This window comes from Canis lupus, chromosome 30, assembly GCF_048164855.1.
Source record: "Canis lupus baileyi chromosome 30, mCanLup2.hap1, whole genome shotgun sequence".
NCBI lineage: Eukaryota > Metazoa > Chordata > Mammalia > Carnivora > Canidae > Canis > Canis lupus.
The window spans coordinates 13,479,813-13,505,758 of NC_132867.1; the positions used below are offsets into that span (position 1 = coordinate 13,479,813).

General features: G+C 35.3%; 1 protein-coding gene and 1 long non-coding RNA gene across 20 annotated transcripts in view; one reads left to right on the forward strand and one right to left on the reverse strand.

The window, feature by feature from the left end:
* Positions 1 to 25,637, forward strand: part of LOC140621469 (uncharacterized) — a 28,055-nt gene extending 2,418 nt beyond the window's left edge. The window contains exons 3-4 of one of the 2 annotated variants that reach the window (XR_012021183.1): positions 6,260 to 6,431; positions 24,606 to 25,637. This is a non-coding gene — a long non-coding RNA (uncharacterized lncRNA). The remainder of the gene's footprint in view (positions 1 to 6,259; positions 6,432 to 24,605) is intronic. The other variant, XR_012021184.1, reaches the window with a different exon arrangement.
* ROBO2 (roundabout guidance receptor 2) overlaps positions 1 to 25,946 on the reverse strand; it is a 1,635,491-nt gene that overhangs the window by 31,980 nt on the left and 1,577,565 nt on the right. For 11 of the 18 annotated variants that reach the window (XM_072806533.1, XM_072806538.1, XM_072806531.1 and 8 more), the window contains 5 exons: positions 22,814 to 22,856; positions 21,278 to 21,405; positions 15,686 to 15,967; positions 15,158 to 15,283; positions 10,176 to 10,332 (listed from right to left, as the gene is read on the reverse strand). In XM_072806533.1, the coding sequence (XP_072662634.1) occupies positions 10,176 to 10,332; positions 15,158 to 15,283; positions 15,686 to 15,967; positions 21,278 to 21,405; positions 22,814 to 22,856 (736 nt within the window). The remainder of the gene's footprint in view (positions 1 to 10,175; positions 10,333 to 15,157; positions 15,284 to 15,685; positions 15,968 to 21,277; positions 21,406 to 22,813; positions 22,857 to 25,946) is intronic. The other 7 variants (XM_072806547.1, XM_072806541.1, XM_072806535.1 and 4 more) reach the window with 1 other exon arrangement.

Genomic DNA, 25,946 nt, shown 5'->3' on the forward strand with positions numbered 1-25,946 from the left:
AGTGCTTGTAGATTTAACTACTTTCTTCTGCTGTTCGACCTTGTATACCAAACAGACTATGCCAGTATGGATCATCAGAGAAATGTCTGAGAATTTTACTTACTCTCATTCTAGATCTATGCCAACCGTTCAGTCCATATGACATGTCAATCATTAAGATTTTGTGCTACAAAATGTATTCAATGGCCCTTTGATACTTTTAATTCTCTAATTTTCTCAGTGGAGATTTATGTTTTCCTATATCTTGACATCTAAAATCTATAAAACAAAAGTTCAAAAGCTAGCCTGAAGAAGCTTATATTAAAAAGAAAAATAATATTTTATTAAAACAGTTTGTTTTTAAGGACTCTGGTCAGGGAATATAGAAAATTAATTCAAAGTTTTCATTGTGACGCATCAGTGGCATTTCTGTTTATACCTTCTCTATATACTATTATTTTCATAAATCAAAAAGATCCTAGTGTACTTTTAAAAGGAGGCTTAAGAATAGGATAAACAATATTTTTGAATGTAATTGTCCTATAGATTCCACTTCTTAAGTATCTACTGAATCTCCTCCTTCATCTCTACTTCCATAATCACATATAAGAATTGTTCTGATGTGAACTAGCCTAGCCCATTAGCTTTCCTAGTCTCTTGGGACATCATCTTCACCTCTTCTATCCTATCTTCCATACAGGCAATGGGATTATATATTCTAAAGTCCTCATCCACATCACACCTGTGCTTTGAATTATTCAGTGATTATCACTAATAAAAGAAAAAGTTCAAATTCTTTAGCAGGGCCTAAAAGACCTTTCCCCATCTGACTGACCTGTCTTTCTAGCTTAACTGCACACACTATTTTCCCAGTATCAGCCTACTGTGTATTTTTTCTAAACTCTGGGTCTCTAATTACTATCCTCACATCATCTGCCTGTGAGCTTTTTGTCTTCCCTCAGGTTCAGTTCAAATGCCATTAGTTTTGTGAGGTGTTCTCAGCCTCGGCCATATGGAATTGATTACAACTCCAAAATACTTATATTATGGTACTCCCCATACTATACTGGTATTGTTTCTGTTTCTCCTACTGTCCTGTGAGATCTCTAAACTCAAGAACTTAGTACTTCTCAACTTTGCATTTCCAGCACCAAATGTAGTACCCAGGATATAGAAGATTTTCATTAAAGAAACTAAAAATTGAATAACTACTACTAATATATATTACAAGTGTTTTTGTATATATATAATACACTCAAGTGTGTGTGTATGTATGTATATATATATATATATATATATATATCTCCCTTACAAATGCTAACTTGTAAATGTCCAGATGATTCTTGAATATTTTTACTCAAGTACCTTTACTTATCATGCTTAAAACTGAATTTATTTCAAAACCTACATACAGATGTTTGCAGCAGATTTATTCATAATTGCCAAAACTGGGAAGCAACTAAGAAGTACTTCAGTAGGTGAATGGATAAATAAACTGTGACAAAATTCACTCATTGGCCAAATTCTAAGCTTCTCCAGATAATGGAATATTTTTCAGTGCTAAAAATAAATAAAACATTAAGCTATGAAAGGAATTGGTGGAAACTTAAATGCACATTACTAAATGAAAAAGGCCAGTGTGCAGTGGCTACATATTATATAATTCCAAGTATATGACATTCTGAAAAAGGCAAGACTATGGAGACAGTACAAAGATCAGAGGTTGCCAGAAGTTAAAGGAAGGGAGGGATGAATAGGGAGAGCACGGGGGATTTTTATGACAAACTGCTCTCCATGATATTATAATGGTAGATATATGTTATTATACATTTGTCCAAGCACACAGAATGTACAACACCAAGAGTGAATCCTAGTGTAAAGCATGGACTTTGGGTGATACTGCTGTATCAATGTAGGTCATCAATTTAACTGTGTATCACTTTAGTGGGAAAGTAGATAGTGGCAGAGGCTCTGCATGTGTGGGGGCAGGGAGTTTATGGGAAATCTCTGTACTTTTTGCTCAGTTTTTTAGTGAACCTAAAACTGATCTAAAAAATAAAATCTATTTTTAAAAAATCCTTAAGTTGATCATCCATTGATTCGAGAACCATTTGTCAGGAAACGGCATCTATTTACAGAGCATGCAGACTGATCCAGTGAGGCAGACTGGTATCAAGCAAATAATCAACAATAGCAGGTACTACAGGAATAGGGAGAAGGCAAGCTGAAACTAGTTTGGGGGTAGGGCAAGTCTATGGTCTATGCTAACTATAGGAAAGGGGGATATTCTCTGTAACACATCTGGGGGCTCAGAGAAAGAGAAAAGATAATAGTATTTGAAGAGCTCAAATAGTTTCATAACTGGTAAGAGATGGCAAATAAAGAGTACTTGCCATAGATGAGGAAGGGCAGGATGTGCCAGGTCACACAGGGCCTCATCAGCCCTGAGGAGGACTGGAAGTGATGGATAGTCACTGAAAGGCTTTTGTTTTGTTTTACGGGGAATAGTATCATCTTTAGCTGTTTGCTTTCCCTCTCTTGTTGAGGTTACCTGAATAATCTACCTCAGTGAGCTGTCTTCTGAAGAGCTTGTTTCAGAAGATCCATACACTCTGATAGGAGTATCTCTTCCAAAATGTCTTATACTGTAGTATAAACAGGCACACTTTAACATGCTACAGATAACAGTTTTTATATACTAGAAAACATGATTGGTGAAACTTGTTATTCCCATGAGTTAACTACGCAATTGCCAATCTGACCTGAAAAAATACATTGCTCCAAAATGATGCCATTTTGATCTGTTTTCTATGTTGGGGATCACAGTTAGATTTCATTTGGAGAAAAAAAATATATTGTGGGGGATTTATTGTATTTTTTTTACTTTTTCATTTAAATTCAATTTGCCAACATATAATATAACACCCAGTGCTCATCCTACCAAATGCCCTCCTTAGTGCCCATCACCGTCACCCCCCTCCCACCGTCATCCCGTTCCCCAACCCTTCATTTGTTTCCCAGAGTTAGGAGTGTCTCCTGGTTTGTCTTCCTCTCTAATTTTCCCCTACTCAGTTTCCTTCCTTTCCCTTACAGTCCATTTCACTATTTCTTATATTCCACATATGAGTGAAACCATGTGATGATTATCCTTCTCCAATTGACCTATTTCTGTTGTGTACAAAGTTTGCAACCTATGGTTCCAGTTGGATTCAGTGCTTCCAGTTTTTCCCATCCACTAATCAATACCTCTTATAAACTGATCTATGAAAACATCATAATTGTTTGAATAAAACATTCACTTCCATTCATTCTATTCTGTCCACTAAATATGTCTAAGACTCAAACTACATTTTTAGATGTTTTTTTTTTCCAGTTTCTCAACATGAATCTTCTACTCAATATAAATTGGTTTGTTTTCTTCTTCTTCATCAACATCATCATCTTTTTTTTTTTTTTGTACTTTTCCATCATGGTCTATTATTTTAAAGTATTCAATTTACTTTGAATGAACTATAATCCTCCAATTTCACCTACCTTAATCTTACAAATCCTTCAAGCTACAGTCTATATCCCATGTCTTTTTTAAAGATTTCCCAGATGAGCCCAAATAGCACTAATATATTACTCTTCTGAACTTGCACATTTTTTGCACATTTACTTGCAAATTGATTATACACTATGTTATGCCATTTCCAATGTTGGTTTCTTTAGCTATTGTCTGATTTATTTCAGAATTTAACCTTTCACATGTTAATAGTATCTTTTCCTCAAGTGAATTCATGCTACATTAAAATTATGACATTGAATTACTCTTGTTTGGCCACACCTGACATAATACTTTAACAATGGTAGATGATAAGCCTATTTATTGATTTGAAATGAAAACACACAAACTGATTCATTAATAAGGATGCTTATGATTTGATGACATGGACAGAGGTAGACAGTATAATGCTAAGTGAAATAAGTTGGTCAGAGAAAGATAAATACCAAATGCTTTCACTCATACATGGAATTTAAGAAACAAAACAAATGAGCAAAGGAAAAAGAGAAAGAGAGAGAGAGAGAGAGAGAGAAACACTCTTAATTACAGAGAACAAACTAATGGTTACCAGAGGGATGGTAGGGTAGGTGGGTGGACGGGTGAGATAGGTAATGGGGATTAAAGAGTGCACTTGTGATGAGCACTGGGTGATGTATGGAAGTGTTGAATTACTATATTGTACTTAAATTAATATAATACTGTATGTTAACTACACTGGAATTTAAAAGTAAAAAAAAGAATGCTTAGGTTTCTTTTCTTAACTTACTTATTCGACTTTAAATATTGTATTATAAAGTCAAACAAAAATATGTAAATGAATCCTAAAAAACAAAAACAAAAAACCCTACCCATTTTCAGTATGGAAGGGGAGTGCTATTATACTTCATCAATAATTATAATTAAATTTATTCCATAAAATAGCACATTTTCCCCCATAAACTACAGCATGTATCTCCTTTGCTTACAGGGCTTATTGCAAAGGATTTCCTACATTTGAATAAAGGAAGAACTTATGCATATATTTAATCTTTCAAAGGGAAGTAATTAATTATTCTCTATAATTTCCCCACTTCATAACTAGTAAACTATCCTTACTTCCAATAAGGGAACATGTACAAGGAATGGAACTATGTAGAGAACATAAGAGAAAGAAGAAATAATATTATATGCATCATATGTTAAGGTTATATAGAAAATATTCTAATTAGTTGTACAAACTCTTTTTTATTATTCCATATCATTAGGCAAAGGAGAGCCCAGATGCATAAATATTATTTCAAAAAATATACAAACACATTGCATAATATATTAAATGACTAAAAAAATATTCCAATAGCTATTCCACTTAGCTAGAATGGGTATTTATCATCACTTTTTCTGAGTGTTTTACAAAGATAATGTAGAACAAGAGTGAGCAAAATCCACCTATGCAGAACATAAGCAAAGCTGAGAGAAGTCTATTGGATTCATCTCAGTGGTTCATGCAATAAGTGGAAAACTGAGAGAGAGTGAATAAAAGTTAGACTAGGAGAAGGTTGTGAGAGAATAGATGAAATAAATTGGGACACAGAGCATATTGTATGGTGAGGAAGGCTGTTCCTCATCTCTGAAGTTTTCGTATCTGAATCCATTCAGAAGAACAAATACTAGGTTTCATGCAGTTTCTGAAGAAGGACAAGAAAGTAAGAGATGACTCTAAATGTTAAGAAAAGTGTAGCTCAGTTTTTAGCATTTCCTTCACATTTACAGACACATATCTTATGTGAGGGATGGAATTTCAACTTTTTCTGGTTTATTTTTTTAGATTTATTTATTTCTTTGTGTGGAGAGGGGCAAAAAGAGAAGGAGAGAGAATCTTAAGAAGACTCCATGCTGAGTAGAGGAGCCCAACTCGGAGCTTGATCTTAGGACCCTAGATCATGACCTTGAAATCATGACCCGAGCTGAAGCCAAGAGTTGAATGCTTAACTGACTTAGCCACTCAGGTGCCCTCAACTTTTTCTTGTAGTAACACAAAGAAGACTGCAAAAATGCTCCTGAGCCAACTAAAGGTCTTTTTTTGGTCAATAGTTCCCAGAAAAGCTTTTTTTTTTTTTTTTAACATATTATTGATGAAGTACGAGGCATCATATTAACTCTGTTCCCTGGTAAATAATGAGAAAGATGACAACAAATCAATGTTGCATGTGAACTAGCTAGTTAATGGTCAGATTCAAATACTGAATTACTAATAAAAATACAATATAGTTCAACGCCCACAAAAGCTTGCCAATCTCTAATTGTAGCAACAAAGCAAAGCATCAGATTTCTATTGAATCTCTACTGAATTCTTCCTAGCATCATAAGATAATAATAAAAACAAATTTATAGCTAAGGATGAATACATTTCGATACATTTTTATCAGGCTGAGAGAGGTTTATTGATGAGAGAGGACATTTACCAGTGTTGCTATAATATTGAATTAACAATTAAGTACTTTTCTATCTGGACAGTGACTTGATAACTTTTGTTATTTAGTTCTGTGGGGGGGAAATGGCCCAGGAATCACTTAGAAAGAAATTTAATAATATTGAAGGTTTAGAAACAGTACTAAACATTGCAATAAAAAATATTCAAGATTGAGATTATTCTGGGGTAGGTATATTTCCAAAGTTTATCCCTTTCCCTCCATCCCTCTGCCACTGCTTTATCTTACCGCCTTATCATTTTTTATGATACTGGCTATTCTCCTGCAGTATCCCGAATGTCATCTACCTGCCCCAGCCTCATGTCCTGCAATTCATCATCTATATCCAAAGATCAGACTCCCTAAATGACATACAAGACTTCACAGTTGGCCTCAAGGCACCTGTTCAGATTATCTCCTACCCTATGAATATTTCAAACCCAGCAAACGTCATACAACAGGTACTGATTGCTGAAGTATAGACACAAGCAATTAGAATGCAATGTGCTGAGTACTACAATAGTAAACTTAAGGAATTAAAAAATTAAGGAAAGGCAAGTCACCTTAACTAGAATAGGAGGGGGTTTTGAAGGAAGAGTGGGAAGTACTAAAGGAAAACTAATGGGGCTATTCATTTTTTCTTATCTTTCATTTTATATATATTTTTTCTTTTGGCTACGGAAATTATCTATCTGCACAGCAAATGGTGACAATAGTAACATTTTGTTGTAGTCCTTGGTTAATAATTTATTCTGGCACCTAGGCTGCTTTAGATTAGGAACCATTGCTTGTCCTTTGCCATTTCTGCTTCAAACTCAGAGCTGGCACCCAGCAGCCAGTTATACTCTGGTGCTATTATTTGTGAATAACTGATTCAAGATTCACCTCAAAACTGAACTTCTATAGGATTGTCCTAACCTTACCTGGCATACATGGTTATCCTTTCCTGAATACAGATTATTATTTTGTATACATTGCTCATCTAGGACTTATCATATAAAATTGTGTATGTGTGTGTGTGTGTGTGTATGTATGTGTTTTGTGATCTCTACCTACCAACTGTGTGAACTCTCTAGATCAGAGATTAGATCTTCCTGAATAATTGTGTATTTGTTTCTTTCATCTCTGTTGCTTTTCTTCCTGACACTGGGATTAGCACTTGCTATTTAGTTGAAAAAGATGTGTGTTGAGTAAGTTCCCTAATATATGTTAAAAGCAGCAGAAAGAAAAACTATGTATCACCATAACAAGTACAGTTGCAGGATCCTTGACTGTTAAAATAAAAATTATGAAAAACCAAACCGTGACTTCTAAAGTTTTTGTTGTTTGCACTTCAAGAGAACCTTAAACCTGCATGAGTTTCAAAACAAGGCATAGAAACAATTCTATATAAGAACTCATATGTAAAATAGTCAATGTAAGTATCACGAAGAGCAGATTATAAAATAATCTAGGAAGTGTTCAAAAGTCTTTCCTTTTTTTTTAAGATGTATTTATTATTTATTTGAGAGAGAGAGTAAAAGTGCATGCATGGGGTAGGTAGGAACAGAGTTAGGGGAAGAGAGAAAATCTCCAACACACTCTTTGGGGTTGGGCATGGTGCTTGATCTCAGGACTCTGAGGTCATGCTCTGAGCCGAAATCAAAAGTCAGACACTTAAGTGATGGAGCCACTAGATGCCTCTCCTTTTCAATGTTATAAGGGTTTGACGTTAGAAAAAAGGAAAATATAAATAATTTATCAAGAAATGGACAAAGTCTTCACAAATTGAATAATTTTAATTTATTCTTGTCATATTGATTTTAAGTAGGTATTGTCATTAAACAACTGAAACAATATCCATTGAAAAACTGAGTCCAAAACAAGAAAACTGAATTTTGCTGTCAGTTTACTAATAGATAAGACTTACCTACTAGTTTTGTTAAAAGTGATCATTTTTCTTTAGGAAATATGAGCTACTTAAGGCAAATAAAGGTTATTAAAAACCAAACTACATGCTACAAAGACTTTGAATATATAATATTAAAATATGTATTTCTTTACCTATCTAAAGTCTCAAATGAATTTTTAGAAAACTTTTAGAAAGAAAGATTTTCCAATATCATACATCCTGGCTAAATATTAAAATAATTCAAAAATAACTTTATATTTTATAGGTTAATATTCAGAAAATAATTTACATCAAAAAATAAAACTGCAGCAATGTGTATTATTTCATTCATCAAAAGATATTTTCAATTCTGCTGCTGGGCAATAAAATCAAGTGAGGAGTTTAGCATTTGTTTGGAATGAATTAGTATTATTTCAGTGGGTAATAGCTATTGCAGTCTGTTTTTTAAGTAGATGCAGTGGGAAAAGAAAAAGAGAAAGATTCCAAATTACCTACTTTATGCTTAAACATATTTGATAGTAACTATTTTCTCTTCCCAGTTTATAAGCTTTATTTTCTCATTTTCTGACAATAGCCTTTAAAATGCAGATTCCTAAGCCCTGTAATAATCTTTCCTTGTGGAATACACATCTCTGGTTTTTCTTTGACAGACTTCATGTGATATGGGCACATTTACATTATTGATATGTATTATATAAGATCATGTGCAAAATTTAAGTTTTTAAAAAAGTCAGAGAAAAAAGGATGTCTTCTTAATTTCCTATTTCAAATGTGAACTTTTTAAAAAAGTAAAATGAGGGATGCTTGGGTGGCTCAATGGTTAAGCATCTGCTTTCAGTTCAGGGTGTGATCCTGGAGTCCTGGGATTTAGTCCCACATCAGGCTTCTCCCTCTGCCCGTGTCTCTGCCTTTCTTTCTGTGTCTCTCATGAACAAATAAATGAAATCTCGACTTCGTTTTGAGATTGAGCCCCATTTTAGGCTCCCTGCTGTGCATGGAGCCTTCTTAAGATTTCTCTCCCTCTCCCCCTGACCCTCCTCTCTCTCTTACTTTCTCTCTCTCTCTCAAAAAAAAAAAAAAAAAAAAAGTAGAAGAAAGAAAAAAAGAATTAATCTTGAGATATCAAAGATAGCACTTATTTAAAAAAAAAAAGGAGATGGGGGATCCCTGGGTGGCGCAGCGGTTTGGCGCCTGCCTTTGGCCCAGGGCACGATCCTGGAGACCCGGGATCGAATCCCACATCGGGCTCCCTGTGCATGGAGCCTGCTTCTCCCTCTGCCTGTGTCTCTGCGCCTCTCTCTCTCTCTATGACTATCATAAATAAATAAAAATTAAAAAAAAAAATTAAAAAAAAAAAAGGAGATGGGACCAAAATATTTCATGCATGTGATCTTTACATAAAATAAGACAGGAGACAAAACCATTATTGAAATAAATTGAGGTGTCTTAATATCTAACTTCTGAATTTTAAGAAATTTGGAAAAAAGAAAAGCTGCCTTTATTATGTATTTTTCAGTTTCATTCAAAAGCAGTGGTGACCTGAAAATTATGAGAAAGACAGAGCAATTAGAATTATTAAAATAGAAAAAAAAAAGACTGAGTAAATGTCTCATTTGCTATTTTTTTTTATTAGAGAATAAAAAGTATCAATGTCTTTCTGCTTTAAAATCAATTAACGCTTTAACAGAGGAACGCTAACTCTTGAGACTTATTTGAGAATGAATAAGGAAACCGGTCACATTTAAATGCCCTTGAAGGAAATTTTCTAACTTAGAGAGGTTTTTGTCACAGAATGTGTGTTGGCTTGAACAACTCTTTCCTTGATCTGGCCCCTAAATTCCCATCAAAGCTGATGATTAAAGTCCCTGCAATTACACCATGTGATGGAGCTCTGCTATGGCCAGACACCAAGTCATTAGAAAACCGTGAGAGACGATGGAGAAGATTATTTTAATTCCCTTTTCAGGCTCACTCAGGAGTGGCTCTTTAGTTCACAGAGCTGTGGGTACTCGCTTTCAAGCTAACAAGCAATATTATAAATGGAGTCTGCATTATCATGATTGCAGACAATCTAAGGCACTTGACGGCCAAGCATTCTAAGTTCTCAATATGTGCTGTGGTGTGTTTATCATCTAAAATACATAGATGGTGCAAACAACCAAAGTGGGGCCTGAGACAGGAGTGGGAGAGGGTGAGGAACCGGCTGGAAAGGGGGCAGGGAAAAGAGTAAGAGAACACAAGATAAAGACAGAAAAGCACGATTGAGAGAAGAGGAGAGCCCTGGGCATTTTGTTGGAATGAAAAACAGTTTTACCCATTTTCTTGCGGTTCCACTGCATAGTGTTCCAGCTCTGTACCAGGAAGGGGCTGGACTGGGGGAGGAGGTAGGGGTACATTGGCCCAAGTCGATCCATTGTTTTTCTGTGGTTTAGAAGAGTTTTTAGTTTTCTTCTTTTTTCCACCTTTCCCACCTGAAAGTAATAATGCATTTCTTCAGCTGTGCCAGATATCAGTAGAAACAGAGTACATCAGATGGGAAGACGTATTTATGTTTTCAAAACACCACAATCAGTATATTACATTTGTTAAAAGCTATAAACAATGAGATGATATAATCAGAAAAACGTTTTTATAAATCGCTCGAAATTATATTGTTTTTTCCCCCAATGCATTAACTACAGTGCTGAATAAACCAAAAACATGGCTTCTGAAGCAAAAGCACACTTATTGATTTATTCACGTCTGCTGCCTCTACATTTGCATTGTTAGACCAAATAATGGGCCATAACAAATTCTTTCAAATGTCAGATTTTAGTACGTTTATAATGCTCTTTTGCATAATCCCTCTCAATGGAAAATGCAGCATCTAAGGATACAGCCTAAACTTTTCCATTAGAATTTACTCAATTTAATTAATCCAGGAGAGTACAGTTCTCCCTCAAAAGCGACAGATAAAAATCAATCAACTATAATCCGGATACTTGTAAATCTTTCACAATGATAAGTTTTATAGAATTTTAAACTAATGAATGGCATAATTATTTTTGCCTATAGTGAGAGTGGTTCCCAGATGTTTTAAGCATCACATTTCCTAAAATTCCAAAAAGAGGGGGATAATTAATGGAAATGCAGTGATCACTTTCAGTACTATTGTTAATACAAATGAATTCATGCACAAAACACAAGCAAAAAATAACTTGGCAGCATTTGAGCCAAATCTGGAATTACTGGAGCTAAGTGAAATATAAAAATAAAACTCATCATTTGTATACTGCCATACTTTTCACTCTTTCAAAATTTAAGTAAATCAAGTTTCTTCCTAAATGGACCACAGTTGATGGCAAGAATGAATGCTTCTCCCACAGCATAATAAAGGATATTGTTCTGATGGAAACCAAGCAGCTTCCTTCACTCCCACTATGGCCTATTGTTATATTTCCAAAATCCTGGTATTGATCTCTTGGATCTCATCTTTCTGGAACTGCAAGCTGTGAGCATCAAATACTTGGAGCAGGGCTACCAATAGAGATATTGCTAGAAGTCTCATCTCCTTTCTTCTGCCAATTACTAATCCACATGAGCCAATTCAGAAAATTGTGTCATTTAGTAATAACTTATTCCAGGGCCAGAAAGTGATGGAACTGCTAAACTGGACATAGATACTGTTGCCAATTATGTCTGTAGTCTAGGTCATGTGTACATAAACACATGTGCTTAAAAGAGCACACCTACAGACAAAATGTTTTCACCCTTTCACTTCCTGTCTTTGGCAATAGGAGAGGTATTAAAAGAACGATAGAGCTACTTCAAGGGTTAGAGCTTACTCTGGGGTTGAAGACTGGTTTCTCACTTACTTGATAAGTTACTTCAATTTCCACACATGTAAACCAGATATAAAGTGCTTAAATCTTTATGGTATTTTGAGGATTAAAAGATAGAAAGCATGGAGAGGGCTCAGATTGTACAGAGAGCTCAATAAATGCCAGTCATTGTTACTGTTTCCCAACTCCTCTATCTTAGAGCAAACATGGTTCTGCCCACTTCTACAGCCTTTGTCAAGCCTAACTTATCCAAACCCAATGAGCGTCCCAGGAATAGTCTGATTCTTGGAATAAAAATAATAAACCTGCTTGAATAGAAGCCTAATTTTTTTTACGTTTATGGTAGATAAGACTTAATCCTTTGTTTCATGATCATTCATCAAAATCACAGACTAGGATCATATATTTTTGTGCAGTTTCAGAAGTCTATTTGAATAATTAAAAGAGGAATGGGTTAGGCTGTGCGTCCTTAGTGAGTTCTTCCCCTGGTTGTGCATCCTTTATTACTTATATATTTATAAGTGTACAATGTTTTCCTCACTCTTCACTTTAGAAATGTCATATGATCACCACCAGAACTGAATGATACAAAGAAGAAAGTTCATATATCTCCATAAAACAAATTGTTAAACTCAGACTAAAAGCGAATAATTGCTTCACTCTCACCTCCAAAAGAATGCTTTCTATCACCAATTTAAGTAATAGTGTATTCAAATGTAGATGAAATAGTTAATAGATGGGGAAATAGAGGTTCTTTCTGAATGTTATGTGGTCCATATTTACACAGGAAGAGAAAAAAAACCACATTTAAAATGCAACAGCTTTACTAGAAACTACTATTTCTGGAGCTCTGAACCCAATTCTGTTGAAGTTCTTGTCCAAGGTCAAAAAGGGCCAAATGTCAGACTTAAAAATGAATTGGGCAAACGAAGCTGATTCATAGAGGGAATTTTTGAGGGCTTAACTCCAATGCCTACTTCTCCCTCTTTGGGAGATTTCTGCTCTGTCATTGAGTGGTGTCCTGGTAGGACCATCAATCCATATGCTTTGTCCTCTCTTAGCATTGAGCTAAGAGGGGGACTCTTAGCATGGTGGTGGGCATATAACACGAGCTAAGGAAACTAAATGTTTATCTAAGATCTATACCTTGAGCTAAGTGAGCCACAATCTGTTATTGTTACTTGCAACCAAAGATCCCCAAGCATTTTTGAGGTGAAAACTGCCTGCATTATATTTTAGGGGAACATATTTTGAAGACTGGCAAACATATTTGACCCATTTCTCTTCAATGCAAAATGTAAATATTTAAATTGACATTTATGCTGAACAGATAACTTCTATGTATAGAGAATGATAAAAATAGATAATTTTCAATTTAGTTAAATACATACTGTATTTCAAAAAATACTAGTGTGTAAAAATATTTCATTATCACTACTGATATAGTGCTAATATATATATATATATATATATATATATATATATATATACACACACACACATACACAATATGACTGGATATAGTTTCTAAGAGATCTGAGTTTTCTTTTTTGGTGGTTGAATTTTTAACACAAATACTCATAACTTATATATGGAATAGATTATAAAAGTGTTTCAAGGAGGATGAGGAATTCACTGAAATTATTCAGAAATGCCCAACTTTCTTTGTTAGTGTGATTATTTTAAATTGATTTCATTACTGTGCACAAACTTGAGAAAATCTTATAATGTATGATTAGATATCCTTTGGGCAGTTTGATCTTAAATTTGAGCTTTAGAAAACACATCTATGATTATAAGAATTAAGCAAATTCTGTAATATTAAACTCAATTGGACTAAACTAACAGGGAATAATCATTTCACTCTCATCTCTGAAGAATGCTTTCTATTTCTGATTTAAGTAATTTTGTATTCAAATGTAGATGAAGTAGTTAATATAATTCACAGACATATATATATAAATGTCACTCAGGAGATTAATGGATTAAAAAAGCAGTAAGCACTATTGTGAATCATGTTCTGCTTACAATTACTCAAAAGGTAACTTTTAAAACTCAGTGTCAATCAACATACACAGAATATTTAATGAAGGATTCACAAAAGGCCTTATGTAATTCATGGCTTAAAATATATAGATTTTTAAAATATGTATATTGCTTGGGACTTTACATATCTTGAATGAAATAGGCCTAGGATACATTAGTTTTTAATTATGGAGTACAATTGTGGGACTCATTATAAATAAATTGGAGTATAAATGACATAAGGTTATTCAAAATGCCCCCCTATATTATTAAGCCCATTTAAATTCATAACAGATGTTTAAAATTTTCTGGATTCTATAATGTATCTAATTCTACCAATAGGTAAGAAGAGCAAATGGCTCATTTTGGAGAGAAGAGAGAGCATTAACATTTCAGACTGAAAGGGTTCTATCTCCTGAGGAAAAGTCATTTAGTAAATGTTACCCTAATGATATAAAAGAGTTAACTCCTTATGGTCTAGGAGCCGGTGACATGTCATAATACACCATAATCCTTTACTGAGAATTTGTAGATAAAAAAAAAAAATTTTTGTAAAACAAATGGAATATCATTATTATGAAAAAATAAGCAAATAAGGTCATGGAATCAATAGAAATGTGCAAAGTCATCAGTCACACGATGTACGTGTTCTGGTTGGAAGGTAGAGTGTGACTCCTACGACCTCCTTATCTGAGAGGTGAGGATCCTTGAGCCTGAAGCACACTGCTGCTATTCGTTACCACAGGCACATATTTCTGTCCAGTAAAACTCTGTCCCGATATGTGCTATACAACACCCACATTATAGATTGTAGGTTTGGCTGATATATATCGAATATATTAACATTTACAGCATAAAAAAATCATCCATATGAAAGGTTATGACTTGTAAGTTAAGTGTGAAGAGTAATGTCTGATAAGATTCTTGGTTAGCACGGTAGCAGCACCTTACTCCAGACATCATTCCATCGATAATAAATTGTATTACATAACATTTTGGAAAGATTGTCCAAAAATAAAAAGTCACATCACTGGAATCCTAATGCTATGAGAAATGTCCCAGATAATTTGCATTTTGGCTGAATTCATCGTTTGCTGCCCACGTCCTGGAGCTGACTTTCCTGAATGATCTTTTATTGTAGAGGTCTCTTGGCTCTTAGGAAGGGTTCAAGGACGATCAAACTCATCTGCTCTTCACTAAATAATACTTAGGACAATGACACTACTTTTCAGAACACATGGTGGTGTACGCTTAGTACACAGAGAGTGAGAGTGATGCTTATTCCGCCCTTCCCAAAGCATGATTCCATTAGGATACGCTAATTTTATTGTCATCTGAAAGATAAATGCCTGACAGTGAGTCGTGATTCAGTACTTCTTCACGGTTGTTAGGAACACAGGTCATATGCTGGTGACAAACAAATATTTCTCCTTACTGTGATGAGACCAACCTGAGAGACTGCCACTCCTCTCTGAGCTGTTGTGAGAGCTGGTGGTGCTGAAATCCTGTGACTGGTTGTGTGGCATTCTATTAGACAATCCCTCAGCCAATCGGTAGTCAGGGATGTAAAGTAAGGCTAAGGGTTAAAGGGCAGAGGTCATAGTGGCATCATGTGATTAGTTCACAGCACAAGCCCATGCAGAACATGCAGTTAGCAACTCAGAAGCAGATGTCGTGGGACAGTGGAGGAATGTTCCGTCTACCCTGCCTAATGAAAGTTGAGATGGATTACTGAGCACTCTATTGAAGAGGAGCTAAAAGGATGAAACCGGTTGGTGTTGGTGTGTGGTGGCAGTGACGGTGGCGGTGGTGGCGGTGGCAGGGATTGTGCAAGGTACTGAATACATGCCGAGAATAATTTTTTAGTTTGGGTAGTGAACCTGGTAATGAATCACTGAACTGAACAACAAATACTAATTTCTATCTCATGCACAAATGATATGAAAATAACTCCTTGGGTAGTAGGGACCTGACTCACCGTTGTTACCCTTGTTCTGATCAGGGAGAGAATATCCAAAGCCCATCAGGTCCGTTTTTTGCTGAATTGAGCTCTTCCACTGTGGGTCCGGCAGATCGACAGCCAATTCATGTATGCTATTGGAATGCAAGATCTGTGTTGTGGCATATGGGGTAGCCTGTGTTATTTGGCTGGAACTGTTGTAAGTGGTTTTGGTCGTGAAGTCAATGCTGCTATAAATGGCTCCATCTGAGAGCATCGTTGCTGTTTTATCCCCTTGGCCTGGAACTGGTGGCAGCACATCTGTGGTGAACATAGGGAAATGAAACAATTTAATGATGCACAGGCAGCCCAAAACTATCAGGATGGAAGATGAAAAATAAACGTGTCATGCCGCACGTTTGCATTTCAGCTGAGATGGGCTTTATGAGTCAATGAAGGGTAGATGATGTACAACCATCGCCAAGCTCTCAGCTTCGGTGACAGGCAGGCCTACCGCTCGTCCTTCACGTCTCACTGCTTAGCACATCCCTTCCCCCATCTTCTTCATCCATGAGTGAGATGTTTGGGATATTTCACTACTGAAAAATGCTTTCAGTCGTTCACACAGCTTTTAGAACCAACGCAACGGTTGGCTCCTTACGCAAGAAACGGTAAGAGTGAATCTACAAATTATGGATTGAAAACATCTTTTTCCACTTTACCCCAAAAGATATGGAATCTAACTGCTGAACAGATGCAACATTTTCCCGAAATTATACTATATAAGCAGGCTAGGAGATACATTTTTCTGAAGTTCCAGCTTACTGCATTTCTGATTTGATTTCACAGTTCCAGTATGGAGTGGAACGGATGGTAGGGATTTTTTTTTTTTTTCTTAGATAACAAAAGGAAACTTTCATGAATAAGTCATTTGCACAATACAGCAGGATTTAACTATAGAAAAAGCAATCTGAGTGATCAGTGAGTTTAATTTATGCTACTAACTCTTAGAAGTGGAGAATTACAGTTTCAAGTTATAATACAGCAAGAGTAAAATTAAACTTTAGTAACAACACTGAATATCAATCAGCCCATTTATCTTTTGGTGTGCTGAATTAACTTTACATGATGCTTTTTAATTCAGAACTGCCACCTCTCTCCCAAGCTCTTATTTTTCCTTTTTTACAAAAGATACTAGAATTTGAACAAAAAACAAAAACCAACAATACTGGGGGGCCAGTTGGTTAAGCATCTGACTCTTGATTTCAGCTCAGGTCATGCTCTCAGGGTAGTGAGTTCAAGCCCCGTGTTGAGCCCCATGTCAGGCTCTCAAGCAGGGAGTTTGCTTGAGATTCTCTTTCCCTCTCTCTCTGCTTCCCAACCCCACTCACACTCTCTCTTTGAAATAAATCAGTAAAATCTTTAAAAAACAACAACACTAAATGACATATTTTTAATCACGTAGAGTTAAAAGTGAATCTAATTATAGTATATGTTCCATAATTATGTTCTGAGAGCCACACTTCATAGGACTTGAGATCATCAGTGATTTCTTCATTATAGGAAATTTCCAACTAGTTATATTACTGTAAATATTAAGTAGTTAATTAAATTATTGTGCTACCAAAACAATTTATCACGACAAGAAAAACGTGGAAGCAGAAACTTAGTCAAAATATCCCCAATCTCTTAGGTTTGATGATACCCACAAAACAAAACCAAAAACAAATTAATTAAAAATATTAATTTTGCTTTTGCATTTCACAAGAGATAAAAATGTCTTTTTTAGCAATAGCGACAAGACACTTACAATCCATTTTGCATCCTGTATAATTTAGATCCTCCTGAAGTCTGGAATTCCAATTTACTTTATATGTGGATACATACTTTACTGAAGTAAATATTTTAAAGGCATATCAGTGAAATTGTTAATAGTCAAATATATTTCACAAAGTTGTATAATAAGTAAGATTGTTTTTTGATTTCAGAATCCCAGAATTACATTTTTTGCCCTTTATGCTTTTACCTATAAACTAATTAGAAAATTGGATAATGGAAAAGCATACTTTATTCTCAAATGTCAATTATCATTTTCATTCTCAAAAACTTTTAGTACTTAGTAATAGATCAAAATTATGAAAACCGATCCTCCACTCGGGGGAAATTTCAGTTTTGTTTCTGTCACCTCCACTATCTTTCACTGATAATATTAACTGGATAGACATGTTTCTCCAGCATGAGCCCCAACTTCCCAACAGCTTGAACTTGAAGTCCTCTAAAACTTTTGATTTGGATGGGGAACTACTTAACTGCAAGATTCTGAAGTGATTGCACATTCAAGTGTTTAAAAATGGAAAAAAAGTTGTCTGAGGACCTACTCCTCTAGATGTAATCCTGCAACAAGTAAAGCCACAGTTCTAGAAATAGAATCGCGTTCTCTCTGCTGGTTGCAATTAGCCAGCCTTCAAGTCTGAGTGCATCTATATTGATTTGGGGGCTGCATATTTCCTTCGGCTGTTATTTGATTGCTCCTACATTTTCAAAAAATAAATTGAATTATATCCAACCTTTGAAATATTGGAAGATTATGCATGAATATTTGGATGTGGGAGATCATCCTATAATATCAGATAGTTTGGAACTCTGGGCCGGCCTTTCTCTGACAGCCTGGACCTAAATAGGTGTTGCCATCTTTAGGCAGGACCTTCCAGTTTCCACTTTTATGGTCCACACCTACTTTTCCTTAGTGCTTTGGGCTGACTGGCACTTGTTAACATTTGATTTTGAAGCCTCTGGATTACAGAAACCCTTCCCTTCAGGTGGAATTATTCATGATTCATTTTGCAGTTTTCAGCACCTGAATTATCCATGCATTTATTTCTTTTGGACTGATATACTTGAATGAATGACTGTCTCCTGTACTGTACCATAAGATACTTAAGAACAGGAACATATGGGATTTATGCCTGGATCCATTCCACAATTCCTCACCTGGTGTTTTGCAGAGGATAAGTGCTCGCTGAATGATTAAATAAATCTTTCATATTTTGCATTGATGAAATGCAGACTTCTGCAATAATTAGTAACTTTATTACTCAAAATACTATTTTCATTACATTTAAACATGTATTAGTATTCCATTCTTGAAAGGGAAATGTCAGTATCCACGATAATTCTCTTAAGGGAACATAGTTACATAATCGTACACGTGAATCCAGCCTTGATGATTGCAGAACAGTGTAGATAAAATAACTGAGACTTTAAAATGTGTTAGGCCTGCCTTCTATACTTAGATCTCAAGTTATTCATCTTGATAAACCTTAGTTTCCTGGCCTTTAAAAAGTAAACATGATTATCTATTACTTATGTCACACATTTATTATGCCAATAAAATGTACAAAAAAAAAAAAACAAAACACCTACCTATTTCTGGTGCATAGTAAAAGCTAACAATGCCTATTACACTGCAAAGAAATACAGTAAACCTTGCAAAAACTTTGTTTTGGCCTTGATGTTTGCCTGCAAAATATTTCATGTCATGAAAATGAAGTGGATATGGAAGAAAAACCTTGAAAATTTACAAATGTACCCTTTGGCTAAATTAGACAGACTTTTCAGATGTTAGTGTAGCCTGCTAAAAGCTGAAAGCCAAAACCAAAACCAAACATTTTCTTTATCTTTAGGCATTCATTTCTTGATGTGAAGAGACTGGTGCATTAATCAAATACAAATATAGCAAGTAAAATAGATATCTAATCCTTGATGGATCAAATCCTTCAAACAGAATTTCTTTTGACAAAATCATTCTGTGTGAGAAGATGCTCAGGGATAGAGCCTACCATGGAAAAGTGATAGCCAGTAAGCTAAGGGCTCAGAGTTTGGTCGCTAGGGGAGGCAGCCACCTTCAGAGGTTCTGGGGTAATAAGAATCCTAAATGGGGTGATTACAGAGGGCAAGCAAAAAGTTGAGGAATCATACAGGTATTTTTTATTTTCTTACTTACTATACTGATGCCTATTGGCCACTCTTGTATGTCAAGCTTTGTGCTAAACCTGTGCTAAATTATCCTTTTAATCCTCACTACATAACTATGACAAGGGGATGGTTATTTTCTGTATTTTATTTGGAGAATGGAAGAGAGCTCCCTTTCTTCAAGTTGGTATTGACAGAATGCAGACTTATGCAATAATTAGTAGCTTTATTATTTGAAATACTATTTTAATTACATTCAAACATTCATTGGTACTCCATTCATAAAGATAAAATGTCAGTATCCATGATTACTCCTCTAGGTCAGTATATTTATACACTCATGCCTGTGAAATGCACCCCTGAGGTGCTTATCATAGTTTAGCCTAGCCCTGGGTCTCCTCCATTAATTCCATCCAGAGGTGTAGAAAGCCTCCAGCAGATTCATCCACACTTTCTTGCATTACAGCACTACTCTACTAATTAATCATCCCATTTTCTACTCGAACTCCATTCTCCACCCAGCAGTAGCTTGGATGACTTCACACTCGGCTTAGATCCCACTGTTCTCCTATTACAAACCCATTGATGCCTTCTGACCACCCTTCGGACAAAGTTTAAAGTCTTTGTGTAGCTTAGAAGGCCCTCTATTATCTGTCCCTCTCTCTCTCTCTCTCTCTTTCCTCCCTCTCTCTCTCTCTCTCTCTCTCTCTCTCTCTCTATATATATATATATATATATATATATATATATATATATATATATACATTTTACCACCTCTGCTCCCGTTGTACATCATACTCATTAGAAAATTCATTCATTTCTCAAATAGGTCATGTCTCTCTTCTTTCTAGATCTTAAAATACGGTCATTTCTTCTCCACACACTTTTCCCCACAACTCTGCTTAATCTCTACCTCTTCTTCAGATGTCAACCTAAATAACACTCCATTCATAGAACTTTTGTATTCTTAGTGGGTAGCCTTTTCATGTTGGGTACTGGCAAGGCAGCTCCAGTCCATTTACTGTCTGCACAACTGTCTGCCAAAGGAAAACTCATATTTCTGCCAAACTAAAAACTGGGACAACAGACTTCTCTAGCCCCATCTTTCTCCTATTGATTGGATGAAAGGTGGCAGTGGGGAGACTGTAATTATTTATAATAGGTCAAATATAATATAGTATAATAAATACATTAATTACTTATAGTAGGTCAAATTCTGTTTCTACAGACAGGACCCTAGCTCCAGATTTTGGAGACCTTAGTATATCAGCCACTTAGCACCTTTTTGTCTTTCATTTGAGGTACAAAGTTATCAATGGTAGAACTACACTTAAGTTCTCTCTCAACATGTTTTCATCTTTATTTAAGTGTCTACTCTCTATAACATGCATCCTATGAGGATAAGTACCATCTCTCTTTATATTGATATTTTATTTTTACTATCTGCCGTGGTGCCAGGTATGCAGGGTATACTTAATAAATATGTGTTGAATGACACATAGAAAACAGAAATGACTAGTCCCAAATCATAAGCTCTACTTAGCAGCATAGTTTCTGATTCTACTAATCTTGTGCTAATAGTCCCCAAACCAAAATGTATTATGAATATTCAGGAAAGCTAAGAAAACGAACAACAAAGTTTTGAATAGCACAACTTACCTCCACGTCCAAAATTCCCAATCTCATTTGGGCCACTATTGCTATTGTTTACTGGTAAGCTCGTGGCTGGCCATGAATCAGCAAGCCATGGGTAACTGGGATCACCAGCATTTAGAAGACCAGGACGGCTAAAACAGAAATTGGAAGGAAATCAACCCATGGAGCTCCATGAGAAATTTGGACACCTGTCTCCTGCACTAAAATATATTAAGGAATTTAAGAAGATTTTAATTCACTTCAAATTAAAATGTGTAGGTTCTCAAGAATTAAGGAACTTCAGCGGTTCATTAAAACTATATATAGCCTGTCAGTGGAAGCAGAAGCATCCAAATGAATTCAGTTGTCTGCCCTTAAACTGGTGGAATTGGTAACATAGTAGGATCCCAAAACAAAGTTTGATGATAAACTGGCACCTCAAGAAACAATTGCTCAAAGTGATTGCTCAGTATCAACCATTTCCAGGACTTTGGGCTATTGCTTCCTTGATTCCTACAGCCCCCATATTTATCTGTCCCCTGTAAGCTGTAACCCCTGTTATGAGCCCTCATGTTTAATTTAGAGGCAACAAACTTGAGGGAAATTAATGAACAGTATTTATATTGTTCCATCAGTAGCACATTTCCAAATTCTCTGAATTGCAAGATATTAGGGGTATATTAAAATTTTTTAGGGTAATTAAAGATTCACTGTGATCTGATTCAGCATGTGAGTATAGTCTGTGAGAAAAACTTCCCTCACATCATATTTAATAAAGAATTTCCATTTTTGATATAAAAGATGAAAATCTGATTCCTCTCCAGATTATTAGCATATTTAAAAGGAAATAGCAACATCTATAATCATTGCACTTTATTTTTGATAGACCGTTTCTGTGCAATCCCTAAGAGAAACATGTGTTTCTATGGAAACTGCAATAAGAAGATCCAACTGCTTACTTGCTACATGCACTAGCTCTCATTAGACCTAATCTCTTTTTGCTAAAATATTGATTAAATGGGAGATTGGAAGTTATTACCAGAGCCTAATTACAATCTCCATATTGGCAAAGGGAAAATAGATGAGGATATATGGGTTTGTTATCAGCTTTTATCAATTTCAATTGAGTATCCAAAGTTGTGGAATCCAGTCCTATCAATCTACAGCCTATTCATCATCCATGAATCATTTACTTTGTGATCGATTATGTGTAATTGTTCACTCACAGCAATTTAGTGAGAGCCAATAAGGAGTCTTAAACAACAGCAACTTCATTTGCTAATGTCTAATTAATGCAATAAACATCCTGCTAACAAATGAACACATTCCTTGTGATATTTACTACTAATTTCTTCAGGGGCATCTGGGAGATATGAAACATCTGGACTTGATTCCTCTAAAGTGCACAACAGATAGATCATTAAACCTTGTGGTAAGCCATTTAATTCCTCCTAGAATTCTCAGACTTATAAGTGATCATTTATTACAATAATAGCTTCTTACTATAGTTTCCCCAGTCCTGATTAAAAATAATAATAAAAAAGAATCTCCTTAGCATACCTCCCATTGCTCATTAGTCCTCCATCTCCTCTTTGAAATGTAACTGTTAAAAAAAAGAAAGACACACACACACACAGGTAGTCAATATTAATTACAATTAATACCAACTATATATTGGTCCTTAGTTTAGAGCTGAGGCCTCTGGGAATTTTAACAAAATATAATTAACATAATTGTACAGAGAATAAGAAGCCATGGTATAGCCCAGAGCAAAGCCATCATTTGCTCCAACTTTAATAAGACATTTAAAAATACTTAAAGCCAAATGTATAGTTAAGTCAAAAGGGCATTTGTGTTTAGATGTCAAAACTGTTACAATTAGCATGTAAAGTGACATTGGAAGATCAACAGCATTAATGGGGGATTATCAAATCATAACTTTAATCTTAATATGTGGGTGTCCTAATTAGAAGGCACAACATAAAATGAGCATAGTAGAAATTAAAACAGAATAGTTTAAACAGGTAATAACATCCTGCCAGTGAAAAAGAGAAACAGGTACTGATTGACAACATATTCTTCATCATCACATATCCTTTTAGGGACACTGTTAATCACTATGAGTTGAACAACTACAATTAGAATAGACATAAACTATAATTAATAGAGAATAATGTATTGAGTGCTTTGTTTTATCATTCAACCTTCACAAAAAAATGGAATGTTCAAGTACTTGATACTGAATATATTCAAATTGTATGTAATAATTGCAAAAACTTCAGTCCTTTATGAAACTTATTAGTCACACTGACAAGTACCCTGTAGATCTACACCTGGAGAAGACCTCTCTCTGGACACTCCATTCCACAAGCTATCAACATAAAAGTGGGTTTCAAGGATTGTCCAAAGAACATAAATGTCAGTGTGTATCCATCATTTCCTATCCAAAATCTTTGTAGCCAAATATATTTGGAATTCAAAATGTTTCAGATCCCAGAAAGATAATACAATGCATACTACAAAGAGGATCTAAGTCAGAGGATCTATTCAAAGTTATTTAATATGTTTGCAATAAAATATACATATTCATGATTAGTGGGATAAATTCTATAGTAGAATGGATCAAATTTTGCTACTCAATGAACTAACTAGAAGATCATGGGAAAAATTTTGGTGTTTAGAAGTTTATGGACTACACGATTGCAATTCTGACTAAAATGAGTATAGATCAGAGAAATCAATTCCTGTAGATGAAGAAAAAAACTGCTGGTTACCAGAGGGGAGGTGGGTAAGGTGGTATGTAACATAGGTGATGGGGATTAAAGAGCACACTTGCTGTGATGAGCCCCAGGTGTCGTATGGAAGTGTTGAATCATTATATTGTATACCTGAAACTAATATTACACTGTGGATTACCTGATTGGAATTTAAATAAAAATTTGAAACATAAAAAACTAAACAAAGGTTTATGACTTGATTCATATTTTAAATAACTAGAGGATATATTGTTACTTAAATTATACATACAGTAAGTACTTCTTAAATTTGAATAATATCTCCATAATTCATCTATTCCTCAAATTTTTGGTATGAAATCGATTGCTCTATAAATTTTGTGAATTTCCAGATGAAGTCTCCTGGTCCCTCCTCTAAGGTCATTTAATGACATATCTTTTACGACATCATAATTAGGTGATACGATCATGATTCCCAGGGTCTATCAAGACTTTATGAGGTGGTGCTTTGAGGAACATCTGGCTGGCACCTGAAGTATAACTGCCTTATCAATGTTTCAGGTAACATCTCAAATTCATTATAAAACAATCCTGACACATACTTTGTATCTTCCCAGGATTGGCTATGGACAGCTCCTCAGAGAAGATGAAAAAATACTGGTTGCTACTCTGCTTCCTGACAAGCTTGCCTAAGTGACAGGAATTGAGAATCAGCAGTGGTCCATGTCACATCGGGTTCCCTTAATAACTGCTTTTAATAACAACAACAGAAGAAGAAGAATTAATCTGAAACAATTAATGAAAAAATTAAGCACTGGAGCTATTAAATAAAGTCCTGATTGGGGGAAAAATGCACACAAAATATGAAAACAGTACAGCTAATTAGCTTTTCATCTGATATGACTTTATAGTAATGTGGCTTTTTAATGGACTCTCAAGTGATTGTTTTACGCTACTAAAGGTGTGTTCAGATGATGTGAATATCATTGTGAATATGCAAATAAGCAGGCACTGATGGGCTACACCTCAAAGGTACTATTTAGAAGATATGTGGAAAGTAGTATTTCTCCTAATTTAGAATGCTCTTTTGCCCTCACCTGAACTTTCCACTGTTGCTAGAGCAGTAAATCAAGCCCTGCATCAGGCTCCACGTTCAGTGTGGAATCTGCTTTAGACTCTCTCTCTCGCTCTCTCTCTGCACCTCCCACTTGTGGTCTCTCTCTCTCTAAAATAATTAAAGGAATCTTTTTTTAAAAATGTAAAATTTAAACTTACAAGGCAACACTCAAAATCTTATAAAAAAAAAAGATGGCATCCAAATGATCATTAAGCACTTAAAAGGATGCTCCACATCACTAACCATTAGGGAACTAAAAATCAAAATTACAATGGATGCTACTACCTCACACCATTAGGATGGCTGCTATGCAAGACACAATAAAAATAAGTGTTGAGAAGGATTTGTGCCCCAATCATCATTAAAATCTTTTTTTGGGGGGGATCCCTGGGTGGCTCAGCAGTTTAGCGCCTGCCTTTGGCCCAGGGTGTGATCTTGGAGTCCCAGGATCAAGTCCTGTATCGAGCTCCCTGCATGGAGCCTGCTTCTACCTCTGCCTGTGTCTCTGCCTCTCTCTCTCTCTCTCTGTCTCTCATGAATAAATAAAATCTTTAAAAAGAAATAAAATATTTTTTTTTCAAATCTTTCTGGACTGCTTTTGGCCAAATATTCCATAAAGACATTTATCTTTTCACCTCTACATACCAACAAATCAAAGGCAAAAATGAACACTACATCATATAAATACATGACCAACTTAAAATGGTCCATAGACAGAATTTGATATACATGAAAATTCTCCATTTTGAATGCTTCCATGACAAAAGAAAACCCAAAACCAAAACCAACCAAGCACAAAACAATCCTTATCATAAGAAGGTTGATTCGTTGTTTTTGTAAA